Below are 16,084 nucleotides of genomic sequence, written 5' to 3'. Positions count from 1 at the left end.
ATTTTATTTATGTATTTGACAGAGAGAGGAGACATAGCCAGAGAGGGAACACAAGCAAGGGAGTGAGAGAGGGTGAAGCAAGCTCCCCACTGAGCAAGGAGCCCAATGTGGGACTCGATCCCAGACCTTGGGTTCATGACCGGAGCCAAAGGTGGATGCTTAACAACTGAGCCACCCGGGCATCCCTTGTCCAAGATATTTAAAAAAATTCTCTTGCACTTTCTTCTTTGACCCCATTGCTGTTTGAGAGTGTGCTGTTTTCTTTCCATTTGTGAATTTTCCCATTCTTTTTGCTGTTACTGATTTCTAGTTTTACTCCACTGTGGTTGAAAAAGATACTGTATGGAATCTTTCATGTGCAGTTGAGGAGAATGTACTCTTCCACTGTTGGGTGGAAAATTCCATATATATCTATTAGATCCATTTTTTATATTGTTTTTCAAATCTAGAACTTCTTTCTTGAATTTCTGTCTGGGTGTGCTATCTATTAATCAAAGTGGGGTAGTGAAGTCTAATATTATTGTGTTGCTATCAATCTCCTCTTTAGATCTGCCAATATTTGCTTTACATATTTAGGAGTTCCAGTGGTGCATCCACAATGTTGAAAATTGCCATGTTGAAAATAGCTACATCTTCCAGTTTAGACATAAAGTCAATTTTTAATTTTTTAAAAAGATTTATTTATTTATTTATTTGGCAGACAGAAATCACAAGTAGGCAGAGAGTCAGACAGAGAGAGAGAGGAGGAAACAGGCTCTCCGCTGAGCAGAAAGTCTGATGTGGGGCTCGATCCCAGGACCCCGGGACCATGACCCGAACTGAAGGCAGAGGCTCTAACCCACTGAGCCACCCATGCACCCCAATTTTTAATTTTTCTGATAGAATTATAGCCACTCCAACTTTCTTTGGTTGCCATTTACATGAAATACCTTCTTTCATTACTTTACTTTTAACCTATTGTGTCTTTAAATCTAAAGTGAGTTCTTGTTTTTTTACTTATTCAGGTACTGTATTCCTTTTAATAGGTAAGTGTAGGGGCGCCTGGGTGGCTCAGTGGGTTAAAGCCTCTGCCTTCAGCTCAGGTCATGACCCCAGGGTCCTGGGATCGAGCCCCGCATCGGGCTCTCTGCTCAGCGGGGAGTCTGCTTCCTCCTCTCTCTCTCTCTGCCTGCCTCTCTCCCTACTTGTGATCTCTGTCTGTCAAATAAATAAAATCTTTAAAAAAAAATAGGTAAGTTTAATCCATTTACATTTAAAGGAATTATTGATAGGTGAACGCTCACTAATCACCTTTGGCTAACTGTCTTCTGTTTTGCAATTGTTTTTTTCAATCTCTTCCACTTTTGATGACTTCCTTTGCCTTATAGTTATTTACTTTTTAATCTCCTTATCTTTTGTGTGTCTATTATAGATTTTCTTTCCTGCTTTATTGAAATATAATTGACAAAATTTTATATATAAAGTGTACAATAAAATGATTTGATACACATATACATTTGAAAATGATTTTAAAAATCGCATTAATCACCTCACATACTTTTTTTTTGTAGCTGGAATACTTAAGATCTACTCTTTTAGGAAATTTCAGCTATACAATACATTATTACTAACTACAGTCATCATACTGTACCTTAGATCTTCAGGATTATTCATCTTATAACTGAAGGCTTACAGCCTTGGATAAGCATCTCATTTCCCCCATCTGCAAGTCCCTGATAATTACCATTCTATGATTTTGACCTTTTCTTTCTTCTTTTTTGATTTTATCTACAAGTTTAATCGTGAAGTATTTGTCTATCTCTGGCTTATTATGTTTAACATAATGTCCTCTACATTCAACCATGTTGTTGTCAATAGAAAGATTCTCTTTTATCTCATGGTTGAATAATATTCCTATATATATCTATCTATCTCACATCTTCCTTATCCATTCAACAGTCAATGGACACTTAGGTTGTTTCTATATGTTGGCTATTGTGAATAAAGCTATAATGAACACAAGGGCACAGATATTTCTTCAAGACACTGATTTCATTTCCTTTAGATATAAACCCAGAGATGAGAGAATGCTGTATTATATGGCAGTTCTATTAACTTCTTGGGGAATTCCATACTGTTTTCCATATGCCTATAACATATTACATTCCCACACAAAGTATACAAGTATTCCCTTTACTGCACATTCTTACCAACGTTTGTTATCTCTTGTCTTTTTGGTAAAACCCATTTTAACAACTATGAGGTGATAGTTCATTGTGGTTTTGATCTCCATATGTGGTTTTGATATTCACACACACACACACAGACACACACACACAGACACACAGACACACACACACACACACACACACACACATATATATATATACGCAGATCTATGGTTTGCAAATATTTTCTCCCATTCCATGGGTTGCCTTTTCATTTTGTTGATTTGCTGAGTAGAAGCTTTTTCATTTGATATAGCTTTATTTATTTCAGCTTTGCTGTCTGTGCTTTGATGCCATGTCCAAAAAATATTGCCAAGACCAATGTCAAGAAGATATGTATCTTCTAGGACTTCTATAGTTTCAAGTCATGTTTAAGTCTTTAATTAATCTAGTTAATTTTCATTAGTGCTTTAATATTGTGTTTTCTTTCTTTCTTTCTTTCTTTGGCTTGTGGATATCCAGCTTTTCCAACACTATTTACTGAAGATATACTTTCTGCATGTGTATTCTTGGCTCTCTTATCAAATTTTAATTAAAGATATATGTGTGAGTTTATTTCTGGCTTCTATTTTTATTCTGTTGGTCAGCCAATAAGATATCATTTTCATTTTAATCACTTTATAATATAGTTTGAAATTAGGAAGCATAATGCTTTCAGCTTTGCTCTTCATTTCCTTCAGCTTAGCTCTTCTTTCTCAAGATTGTTTTGGCTCTTTGGGAGTCTTTGTGGTTCCATGTAAATTTTAGGATTATTTATTCTACTTCTGTGAAAAATGCCAGTGCTATCTTGACAAGAATTGTATCTATTCATAGCTTTGGGTAGTATGCATATTTTAAAAATATTAATTCATCCAATCCATGAACATAGACTATCTTTCCATTTATTTATATCTTCTTCAACTTATTTTATCATTGTCTTATTGTTTCAGGATACAAGTCTTTAATCTCTTTAGACAGATTTATTCCTAGGTATCTTATTATCTTCATGCTATTGTAAATGGTACTTAAAAAAAAGATTTTTTTTTTAAAGATTTTATTTATTTATTTGACAGAGAGAGAGATCACAAGTAGGCAGAGAGGCAGGCAGAGAGAGAGGAGGAAGCAGGCTCCCTGCGGAGCAGAGAGCCCGATGCGGGGCTCGATCCCAGGACCCTGAGATCATGACCTGAGCCGAAGGCAGCGGCTTAATCCACTGAGCCACCCAGGCGCCCCTAAAAAAAAAGATTTTATTTATTTATTTGACAGAGAGAAAGAGATCACAAGTAGGCAGAGAGGCAGGTGGAGAGATAGGAGGAAGCAGGCTCCCCGCTGAGCAGAGAGCCTGATTTGGGGCTCGATCCCAGGACCCTGGGATCATGACCTGAGCCAAAGGCAGAGGCTTTAACCCACTGAACCACCCAGGTGCCCCGTAAATGGTACTGTTTATAAAATTTCTTCCTGATAGCTCATTATTCATTACACAACAGATTTTTGTGTATTGATTTTGTATCCTGTGAATTTATTGACTTCATTTATTAATTCTAACTTTTTCTTTTTTTGGTGGAATCTTAGGGTTTTCTCTATATGTCATCTACAAACAGATAATTTTACTTCTTTATTTTTTATTTGGGTACCTTTCATTTCTCTTTGTTCTACAGTGGTGAAAGTGTGTATCCTTGTTTTTTCCCTTATCCTCAAGGAAAAGGTTTCAGCTTTTCACCATTAAATATGATGTTAGTTATAGGCTTCTTATTTATGGCCTTTATTATGTTGAGGTACATTTCTTCAATACCTAATTGTTGAGAGTTTTTATCATAAATGGATTGTGAATTGTGTCAAATGCTTTTTCTTCATCTATTGGGATGACTATATGATTTTAATCCTTTGTATTGTTAATAGGGTTTGTGATACTGATTTTCATCTGTTGAACTATCCTTAAGGTCCATGGATAAACCCAACTTCATTATGGTGTATGAATCTTTTAATATGCTGTTGAATTCAGTTTGCTAATATTTTGTTGAACATTTCTGTATCTGTGTTTATCAGTGATACTGCCTATAATTTTTTTCTTTTAGCGTACTCATCTAACTTTGGTATTAAAGTAATGCTGATCTTGTAAAGTAGTTTTGGAAGTGCCGACTGCCCTTAAATTTTTGGAATTGTTTGAGAAGAATTGGTATTAATTCTTTAAATTACAATGAAAACTTTGATTCCAGAACTTTTCTTTGCAGAGATATTTCAAATTAATGATTCAGGCTTGTTCCTTGTTATTGGTTTGTTCAGATTTTCTATTTCTTTTTTTTTTAATATTTTATTTATTTATTTGACAGAGATCACAAGTAGGCAGAGAGGCAGGCAGAGAGAGAGGGAGAAACAGGCTCCCCACTGAGCAGAGAGCCCGATGCGGGGCTTGATCCCAGGACCCCGAGATCATGACCTGAGCCGAAGGCAGAGGCTTAAACCACTGAGCCACCCAGGCGCCCTGAGATTTTCTATTTCTTAATGATTTTGTTTTGGCAAGTTTTGAATTTCTAGGAATTTATACATTTCTTCTGTGTTATCCAATTTATTCGTAAGTAATTGTTTATTGTTGTCTCTTATGAACATTTGCATTTCTGTGGCATCAGTCAACTATCTTAATGTATGATCAAGTACTGTCTTTCCATTGCATTATAACATCTTCAATTTCTTTCATCAGTATTTTATAGTTGTCAGAGTGCAGATCCTTTACCTTTTTGGTTGGTTTACTCTTAGGTATTTCATTATCTTTGGTGCAATTGGAAATGGGACAATTTTCTTAATTTTTCTTTCTGCTACTTTATTATAGCTGTACAGAAAGACAATAGATTTCTGTACTATGATTTTGTAACCTACAAATTGACTGAATTCGCGGATCAGTTCTACCAGGTTTTTTTTTTTTTTTTTTAGTTCTACCAGGTTTTGATGGAGTCTTTTGGATTTTCTATATAGAATACCATGTCATCTGCAAATAGTGACAATTTTACTTTTTTCTTACTGATTTGGATATATTTTATTTCCTTTTGTTTTCTGATTGCTGTGAGTAGGCCTTCCAGTACTATGTTGAATAAAAGTGGTGGGATATCCTTGTTTTGTTCCTGACCTTAGGGGAAAAGCAGTTTTAGGGGAAACTCAGTTTTACCCCATTATGGGTGATATTAGCTGTGGGTTTTTCATATGTGGCCTTTATTATGTTGAGGTATGTTCCCTCTAAACCTACTTCGTTGAGGGCTTTTATCATGAATGGATGTTGTACTTTGTCAAATGCTTTTTGTCAAAAAAGCAATTTCTGTTGAGATGATCTTATAGTTCTTATCCTTTCTTTTACTGATGTGATGTATCATGTTGATTGATCTGTGAATCTTGAACCGCCCTTGAAACCCAGGGATAAATTCCACTTGATTGTGGTGAATATTTTTAAAAAATGCGTGTTTTTACATACATACAAAAATGTATGCTTGTTAGTATCTTGTTATGGATTTTTGTGTCCATGTGACATTTTGGTGTCTTTTGTGTCATCAAAAATATTGACTCCTAGTTCTCTTTTTTGTGGTGTCTTTATTTGGTTTTGGTATCAGGGTAGTGCTGACCTCATAAAATGGATTTGGAAGCTGTCCTTCCTTTTTTATTTTTTTGAAATAGTTTGAGAATAATAGGTATTAATTTTTTCCTAAATGTTTGGTAGAGGGATGCCTGGGTGACTCAGTCAGTTAAGCATCCGACTCTTGTTTTCAGCTCAGGTCATGAACTCAGTGTCATGAGATCCAGCTCTGTATCAGGCTCTGAGCTCAGCAGGGAGTCTGCTTGGATTCTCTCTGAGTTCCCCTATGCCCTTCCATCCCCACCCTCTCTCAAAACATAAAAGTAAATCTTAAAAGAAAATGTTTCATTAGTTCATCTCTGAAGCCATCTGATCTTGGACTTATTTATTGGGTTTTTTGATTACTGATTCAATTTTTTTTTCTGCTGCTAATTGGTTGGCTCAAATGTTCTGTTTCTTCCTGTTTCAATCTTGGTAGGTTTATATTTCTGAGAATTTAGTCGTTTCTTCTAGGTTGTCCAATTTGTTAGCATGTAGTTTTTCAGAATATTCTCTTATAATTGTTTGTGTTTTTGTGGTGTTGGTTGTTGTTTCTCACCTCTCATTTGTGATTTTATTTATTTGGTTCCTTTTTCTTTTTGGTAACTTTGACTAGGCGTTTATCAAATTTATTAATTTTTTCAAAGAATGAGTTCCTGGTTTCACTTATCTGTTCCATTGTTTTTCTAGTTTCTGCATCATTTATTTCTGCTCTAATCTTTATTATTTCCTTCCTTCTGCTGGCTTTAGGTTTTGTTTCTTTTGTTTTTCCAGCTCCTTTAGGTGTAAGTTTAGGTTGTTTAGTTGACAGTTTTCTTGCTTCTTGAACTAGGCCTGTATTGGTATAAATTTTCCCCTTGGAACCAGTTTTGCTGAATCCCAAAGGTTTTGAACTGTTATGTTTTCATTTTCCTTTGTTTCTATGTACTTTTTAATTTCTTCTTTTATTTCCTTGGGCCCATTCAATGTTTAGTAGCATGTTACTTAACCTCCATGTATTTGTGGTCTTTTGGATTTTTTTCTTGTGGTTGATACCTACTTTCATACTATTGTGGTCAGAAAAGATGCATGGTATGACTTTGATCTTTTTGAATCTGTTGAGGTTTCTTTTGTGGTCTAATATGTGTTCTATTCTATGTGCACTTGAAAAGAGTGTGTATTTTGATGTTTTATGATAGAATGTTCTGAATGTATAAATCCATCCGATTCAGTGTGTCAAAGTCATTGTTTCCTTTTTGATTTTCTATTTATATGATCCGTCCATTGATGTAATTGGGGTGTTAAAGTCCCCTACTATTATTGTATTATTATTGATTAATTTCTTTATGTTTGTTATTAACAGTTTTATTTGGGAGCTCCCATATTGGTTGCATAAAGATACCATTGTTGGATCTTCTTGTTGTATTATCCCCTCTATCATTATATGTTGTCCTTCTTTGTCTTTTGTTACAGTCTTTGTTTCAACGTCTATTTTGTCCAATATAAGCATTGATAACCCAGCTTTCTTTTGACACTCATTTGCCATGATAAATATTCTCCATCTCCTCAGATTCGATCTTCAGGTGACTTTTGTTCCAAAATGAGTTTTGTAGGCAGCATATAGATGGGTCTTGTTTTATCTATTCAGTCAACTTATGTCTTGATTGGAGAATTTAGCCCATTTATGTTCGAAGTAACTTTTCCCATTCAAACTATTTATTACCATTTTATTACCTGTTTTGTGGTTATTTCTGAAGATTTTCTAGAATCCTTTCTTGTCTTTCTCTCTTTTTTGGTTTACTGGTTTTCTTTAGTGACATATTAGATTTCTTTCCCTTTATTCTCTGTATATTTATTAGTGGTTTTTGGTTTGTGGTTACCATTAGGTTTGCATGTAACATATTCTGCACATAGCAATCTATATTAAGTTAATGGTCATTTAAGTTTGAACACATTCTTACTCCTCTCTTTCCCTGGTATATGGTGTCATATTTTATATCCTTTTATTTTTTGAATTTGTTGACTGATTTTTTTTTACAGAAATATTCATTTTTATTGCTTTGTATTACTTATGTTCATACTGTCACTTTTGCTGTCTTCTCACTCGGAGTCCCCTTTAATATTTCTAGCATGGCTGGTTTAGTGGTCATGAACTGCATTAATTTTTGATTGTCTGGGAAACTCTATTTTTCTTTCTATTCTGAATAATGGGATTTCTGGTTAGAATATTCCTGGCTGCAGATTTTTTGCATTCAGGACTTTGAATTTATCATGCCACTCTCTTCTGACTTGGAAAATTTCTGCTGAAAATCCCATGGTAGCCTTTTGGGTTTTCCCTTATATGTTACTGTCTTTTTGTTTGTTTTGTTTTGTTTTTGTCTTGCTGCTTTAAAAATTTTTTCTATATAACTATGCTTTGCCAATTTAATTATAATATTATAATTGGTATGGGTCTGCTTTTATTGATTTTGGGGGTTCTCAATACCTCCTGTATCTGGATATCATTTTCTTCCCCAAGACAATAGATGTTTTCTGCTATTATTTCTTCAAATAAATTTTCTGCCCCCCTTTTCCTCTATTTTTCTTCTAGGTATCCTATAATATGAGTGTTGTTTTGTTTGATACAGTCACTGAGTTCCCTATGTCTATTTTTATTTTGCATAATTCTTTTTTTTTTCTTTTGTTAAGTGTGATTACTTTCTGTTACTGTCTTCTAGGTCATTAATTCATTCCTCTGTTTCTTCCAGTGTGCTGTTCATTCCATCAAGTGTGTTTCTCATTTTGTTTATTGAGCCCTTGATCTCTATTATGTTATTCTTTATCTCTGTGTTAAAGGTCTCACTCAGGTCTTTGACTTTTTTCACAAGTCCAGTGAGTATCTTTATAATCATTACTTTAAATGATCTATCAAGCATATTGCTAATATATATTTTACTTACATTTCTGGCTGTGGTCTTGTATTATCCTTTCATTTGGGACAAATTGTTCTTTTTAAATTATTTTTCTAAATTTCTGTGCATACTTCTTTGTTCAGAAAGTCAGCTACTTCTCCTGTTCTTGAGGGTAATGGCCTTATGAAGAAGAAGTTCTATAGTGCCTTGCAGTGTTGTGACCCCTGTGTCCCAGGGCCTGACACTTCAGGGTGCTCTCCAATGTGTGCTGTATGCACACTGCTGTTGTGTCCTGACTGCTTTATCCTTTAGGCCAGTCATCTGCAGAGGCCCTCTTTCCATATTGTGGTCAGTATTTGGTCCCTGATCTGACTGTGGCGAGTTTTAACTAGGTGTTTGTGGTCTGCTTGTGAAATGAGACCTCTTATCACCATTCCTGGAATCAGGGGTCTCCAAACTCCCAGGCTGGGAGATGTGGTGAGGGTAGGGATTTGGGTCAGTCTCCTGCAGGAGGAGTCTGGCTCCTCAGGGACTGAGGCACACATGACTGGAAGTGTGTTTCCATTAGAGCACAGGGAGTTGGGACTTGGTGCAAACAAGTTAGGTAGTGAGTGCTGGCCCTGTGCTAGTTCCCACAGGTGGCTCTGTGTTATGTTGAAGAGTCAGGGGTGGGTGAAAGGCACCTTCTAGCTCCTTTGTTCCCAAAGGGGTCTCTCTGGGGGAACTGACTTTCTGCAACACACTCCTCACTGTGTGCCCCCGGTGCTTTTCAGATTGCTCTTTCCAGCTGTATGTTCTCAGGCTGTTTGTTACCTTTTCTTCAAGTCCCAATGCCCATTGAGCTGTCCCAGAGCCAAACACACTGACCTTTAAGACCCCAGCATTTAAATTCCACGAGTTATAAGAATTATGAAATTTGGGCTCTCTCACTTTCTAAGACAATTGCCATGGTGATTCATTTCCCCATGTGCTGCCTTGTGTGTTAATCTGTCCCTTGCCTTCCTCTGTAACCATGGCTTTCTCCCCACCTCAGTGGCCATAATCCATTCCTTTCCAACTGTGTCTCTGTACTTCTTCATTGTGGTCCCTCCATGACCTTAAGTTGTCGAATTTGTTCTGCCACTCTTCAGGTTGATTTCTGGGGTATTTAGGATGATTTAATGGTTATCTAAGTGTATTTATGGGATGAGGCAAGCCTAGATTCCTCCTACTCCACTGCCATCTCCTTCCTTCCACTGCTGGTGTCACTTTATTATTACCGGCATCTTTGTGTTTCTTTTACTGTTTTCTTGACTAATACCTACCACTAAACATTTATTTTGCTATATATGTATTAAGAAATTTGTATATCCATTCATACATAATTGGAAAAAATAAGGATAAGTATATGTATTGGCAGAAATTAGAAAGTTGATATAAACATTTTGCTATAGTTAATGAAAATGTGGGTTAGAAAACCATAAATATACTGGGATCTCAGCCCATGTACTTACTTAGAGGAAAGCATTCGGGAGGAGGGGACCAATCATTCTCTGTACATGTCATTATAGTCTGCTCATTTGGAAGACTGTAACCAGAATTACATTTAACTCTCACAGATTCACCTTGGGAATATTTTTCTTCATACCGTGGATAAACTCCATTTTTCAAATAATTGAAAATACATTGTCCTAAAAATTATAAAACCCATAAAAACATTTAAAATAATAAGTTAAAAATTATTTGTACAATATTTAAGCTATAATTCCTACGTATCCAAAAATAACATGCAACTCAAGAAAAATTAAATCTACTACCAAATGTGTAAAAAGATAAAATCAATATTTGATATTATTTATCTTCAGTTTTTATAATTAAAATGCATATGAATGATATGGGTGTTTTTGAAAACTTCTATCTTTATCTGTAAAGTGATTTTTATGAAGAGCTCCTTATAAAAAGAAAAATGTATATGGGTCTTTTTGCTCATAAAACTCATCCTTTGGCCTTATTTTGTCATACAAGGCTTAATGGTACTCACTTATGCATTTTTCCCCCTCTACTATTTGAAATATTTACAGATACACAATTGGAAAAACGTTTACTTACTCTGGCATGGTTCTGCTGGGTCCCATCCTTTCTGTGTGCAAGTAATGTATCCCCCACTTTGTTTTAAAGGAGTCACAAAATTGGCATCACAGTAATAGTAAAAATATGCTCTTAACCCTGCTGGAAAGTATAAACTATGCAAATATCCACTGTGTAAGCGTCCATGCTTTATTTCTGGAACATCACAGGTCTTTGCTTGCAATACAAAGGAAAGAAACAAAAACAGTATAAATAATGTTTTACCTTAATAAAAAAAATCAAATTAGAAATGAATTGTTTCATTTCTTAAGGAATCTCCATGCTGTTTTCCAAAGTGGTTGCACCAACTTGCATTCCCATCAACAGTGTAAGATGGTTCCCATTTCCCTACATCCTCTCTAACACTTGTGGTCTACTGGGTATTTACCCCAAAGATAGAGATGTAGTGAAAAGAAGGACTATCTGTACCCCAATGTTCATAGCAGCAATGGCCACAGTCGCCAAACTGTGGAAAGAGCCAAGATGTCCTTCAACAGATGAAGGGATAAAGAAGATATGGTCCATACATGCAATGGAATATCATGCCTCCATCAGAAAAGATGAATACCCAGCTTTTGTATCAAGATGGTTGGGAATAGAGGAGATTATGCTGATGAAGTAAGTCAAGCAGAGAGAGTCAATTATCATATGGTCTCACTTACTTGTGGAGCATAAGGAATAACATGGAAGACATTGGGAGAAGGAGAGGAGAAGGGGGTTGGGAGAAATCAGAGGGGGAGATGAACCATGGGAGACTGTGGACTCTGAGAAACAAACTGAGGGTTTTGGAGGGGTGGGGGTTGGTGGGTTGGGTGAGCCAGGTGGTGGGTATTATGGAAGGCATGTATTGCATGGAACACTGGGTGTGGTGCATAAACAATGAATCTTGGAACATTGAAAAAATAAAGTTTAAATAAAAAAAAACTTAATCTCTTGAAACAAACTGAGAGTTGCTGGGAGGTGGGGGGTTGGGATACAGTAGCTGGGTTAGAGACACTGGGGAGGGTTTGTGCTATGGTGAGAGCTGTGAAATGTGTAAGCCTGATAATTCACAGACCTGTACCCCTGGGGCAAATGATACATTATATGTTAATAAAAAAACTTATGATGTACTAAAAAAAATATATATATATATGAATTTCATGTAAATATAAAAATAAATTAAAAATTAAAAAGAATTGTTTCATTGGTGAATTATATCCTCTTAGTATAATTTCACTCATGGCAACAGGATTTCTAGGACAAGAGAAGTTGCAAAATTCAGATGACAGGGATATGTGATGAAGTTATTGTTAATGAAGTTAAAATTATATCTTGTGGGTGATATGATATATAAACTTGTAGGAAGACTCTTTTTTAAAATTATTTTTTAAGATTTTATTTATTTATTTGAAAGACAGAGATCACAAGCAGGCAGAGAGAGAGGAGGAAGCAGGCTTCCCACTGAGCAGAGAGCCCAATGTGGGGCTAGATCCCAGGACCCTCGGATCACAACCTGAGCTGAAGGCAGAGAGGCTTTAAGCCACTGAGCCACCCAGGCACCCCTGTAGGAAGACTCTTGAGGAATAAGACAGTACAGACCTATTTAATGAATTCTCCTTTAATATATATATATCCTAGCCCTGATTGATTAAATGAGCATCTTGGTTGAGAGATGAAGATACTGATATTATTGTCCAGATCATCTATCTTCTTTTCCATTCTTTTCTGTTCTCAATGGAAATCAGAGCCCTGCCTTTCTTCTCAAACCAACTCAATGTAGGGAGATAGTGGTATTTTTTTTTGGTAAGTTAACATTCATTAACTTATTTTTCTATTTATTGTAAATGGTGTAAGAAATACAGAGAAACACAAAAATTTTCCATTTGCCACATTATACAGAAAAATAATGTCTGAAACCAGTCATTGAGGCAAGTTTTCCTCTTTTTATTTAATCAGAGAAGTGGACTAAAATATTTCTTTTTTTTAAAAAAAGGTATTATTGGGGCGCCTGGGTGGCTCAGTGGGTTAAAGCCTCTGCCTTCAGCTCAGGTCATGGTCCCAGGGTCCTGGGATCGAGCCCCGCATCGGGCTCTCTGCTTGGCGGGGAGCCTGCTTCCTCCTCTCTCTCTGCCTGCCTCTCTGCCTAGTTGTGATTTCTCTCTGTCAAAGAAATTAAAAAAAAAATTAAAAAAAAAAGGTATTATTTATTTGACAGAGACTGAGAGATTACAAGTAGGCAGAGAGTGGGGGAGCAGGCTCCATGCTAAGCAGAGAGCCCAATGCGGGGCTTGATCCCAGGACCCTGAGACCATGACCTAAGCTGAAGGCAGAGGCTTAACCCACTGAGCCACCCAGCTGCCCCTAAAAATATTTCTTAACATCTAAATAGTTAATTAAGATTATAGTAAAAATTTGATTGTTATTACTAATCTTTTTTTCACTTCTTAATTTTTATTTTATTTTTTCTTTGCATTTTAAAAATTTATTTATTTATTTTCAGTGTAACAGTACTCATTGTTTTTGCACCACACCCAGTGCTCCATGCAATATGTGCCCTCTCTGTTATTACTAATCTTAATTGGTGAATGAGATATTTTAAAATATGTCATACATATGTCATAATATATATGACATACTTAAAAAGTCATACAGAATATTTCATATTATATGTGGTATATTAGACATATATATTACATATATATCATATATAATGTGACACACATGTCATAGTATGTATATATAGTGTATGTGAGGTGTTTAAAATGTCCTAATTACATAATATGTCATATACACCATATATAGGAGATGTTTTCAAACATGTCATATGTCATAATATGTATATTTTAGGAGAAAAGTGAATATTTGATGCCATGATAGTTTGATTCTTTTAAAACACAATAAAAAGTCCTATTTTTATTGAGGTATAATATAGTTGTATTTTATTGAGTTATTCTTATTTATTGAATATTTCTTACATATATGTTTAAGTGTTCTGTTGTTTATAAGACATTTATGTATAATATTTTCTAGAAAATTTTTCCCTTTTTGTTGGATGATTTAGAGATAATCTAGCACTTTTAATAACAGAGTAAGATTAATTTTTTTTCCATAAAATGATTTGATTGCAAGGAATCTTGAGCATCACATGAACAAAATTTCCAACACACACACACACACACACACACACACACACACACACACACACAGTATTCATTATCATCTTTATATACTTAAGTTTACTGATCCATTTTCTTGTTTGACTAGAGAAACTTTCCAGTAGTTTCTGCAGACTTGTTATTTGGATTATACACTTTGAATCCTTGCATATACTAATGTTTTTCTTTAATAAAGATTTAAAAAAAGATTTTATTATTTATTTGAGAGACAGAGAGAGAGAGATCATAATGGGGGTGGATGGTTACAGAGAAAAGCAGACTTCCCACTGAGCAGGAACTAGGGTTCATGACCTGAGCCAGAGGCAGAGGGTTAACCAACTGAGTCATCCAGGTGCCCCTTTAATAAGGATTTGTAAATTATGCCTTCTCTAGGTATAGATTCTTGGCCTACAGTCCATAGCTCTCATTGATAAAATTTTCCTCCCACTCTTTTTAAGCTTCCAGTGTTGAGATTAAGATGCTCATTTACTCTTAATTCCTTTTAAGTAAAGTTTTAGGGGTTTTTCCCTACTAATTTTAGAAGATTTAGATTATTTTCTCTCTACCCTTGAATGAATTGCATTGTGATAAATCAAGATGTGTTTCATTTAACAATAATTCTACCTTGTGCAAGCTTCAGTCTTTGGATTTGCAAGAACTGAGTCTTAAAGAATTCAACTAAATTAGCTGTGAAATTGTAAAGGAGAGATTTGAATCCTGGTGGTCTGATTTCAGAACAACTATGGTTATCTACCTATTATGGTGTTTCAAAGGATATCAATTAAAGAAAACAGCCTGATGAGATTTCTTCTCAAAAGGTATACAAGGGGGATAAAATTAAAAGTAAGTATTATTATTATGACAGACTTGAACCTCTTTACTATATTCCTCTTTCATCTGGGCACACTTAAATATGTTTTTATACTCTAACACGATCATCTCTGAAGCAAAAATAATACTTCACATACAGTCTGATCAGCACTGAGATTGGCAAGACTTAGAACAGCCTCATTCTACCTTAGATTTCTATCAGTGCAGGTTGTGGTCTCATAGTACTGGTGATTCTCTCATAGTTTTGACTGAAGCTAGTCTCAAAATAGATTAAAATATTCACTATTTTTTTTTAAACTAGGCTCCACACCCAGCATGAGGCCCGTGTGGGGTCTGAACTCATGACACTGGGATCAAGCCCTGAGCTGAAATAATGAGTCAGACACTTAACCAACTGAGCCCTTCAGACACCCCAAATATTCACTAATTTTAAAAGTATTTCTCATCTGTCTGTACTTGTACTTTGACCTAAGTCCAGGATCTTATAGAAGAATACATACAACTGATATCAGAGAAATATAAAGGGTCATAAAATACTACTATGAATGATTATACACCAATAAATTGGACAACATAGAAGAGATGGGTAAATTCCTAGAGCTATACAACCTACCAAGACTGAATCATGAAGAAATAGAAAATCTGAAAGACCAATTACTAACAAAGAGATTAAATCAGTAATCAAAAACTTCCCAAAAAACAAAAGTCCAAGACCAGATGGCTTTACCGGTGAATTCTACCAACATTTAAAAAAGATTAATGCCAATCCTTTTCTAAACTCTTCAGAAATATAGAAAATGAGGGAACACTTCCAAAGTCATTTTATGAGGCCAATGTTTACCCTGACACCAAAACAAGAGAAAGACACCAGAAGAAAAGAAAATTACAGGCCAAAACCTGAAAAACATAGGTGTAAAAATCTTCAACAAAGTATTAGCAAACTGAATTCAACAATACATTAAATGGATAATACACTTGGATCAAGTAGGATTCATTTCAGGGGTACGAGGATGGTTCAATATCCACAAATCAATGTGATATACCACATTAACAAAATGAAGGATAAAAATCCTATGATCATCTCAATAGCCGCACAAAAAGCATTTGATAAAATTCAATAACTTTTATGATGAAACTCTTAACAAAGTGTACACAGTAGAGAGGGAACATACCTCTCAATGTATAAAATTTATATATGACCAACTCACACCAACCTTATATTCAGTAGCAAAAACTTTTCCTCTAAGATCGGGATAAAGATAAGAATGCTCACTCTCACAACTTTTTTTTGAACATAGTGTTAGAAGTCTTAGCTAGAGTAATTAGGCAAGAAAAAGAAATAAAAGACATCCACTC

The 16,084-nt window shown here is 35.2% G+C and overlaps 2 protein-coding genes across 4 annotated transcripts in view; both read right to left on the bottom strand.

The window, feature by feature from the left end:
• The window catches only part of EIF2D (eukaryotic translation initiation factor 2D), a 407,204-nt gene that overhangs the window by 46,982 nt on the left and 344,138 nt on the right, over positions 1–16,084 (bottom strand). The window lies entirely within an intron of this gene.
• The window catches only part of CFH (complement factor H), a 72,672-nt gene that overhangs the window by 23,240 nt on the left and 33,348 nt on the right, over positions 1–16,084 (bottom strand). For all 3 annotated transcript variants that reach the window (XM_045982453.1, XM_045982451.1, XM_045982452.1), the window contains exons 8-9: positions 10,743–10,937; positions 10,148–10,324 (exon numbers count right to left, since the gene is read on the bottom strand). In XM_045982453.1, coding sequence (XP_045838409.1) covers positions 10,148–10,324; positions 10,743–10,937 — 372 coding nt within the window. The remainder of the gene's footprint in view (positions 1–10,147; positions 10,325–10,742; positions 10,938–16,084) is intronic.

This window comes from Meles meles, chromosome 17 (assembly GCF_922984935.1).
Source record: "Meles meles chromosome 17, mMelMel3.1 paternal haplotype, whole genome shotgun sequence".
Classification (NCBI taxonomy): domain Eukaryota; kingdom Metazoa; phylum Chordata; class Mammalia; order Carnivora; family Mustelidae; genus Meles; species Meles meles.
The sequence above is the reverse complement of the archived record's forward strand: the minus strand, read 5'-3'. Positions and strand labels throughout refer to the sequence as shown.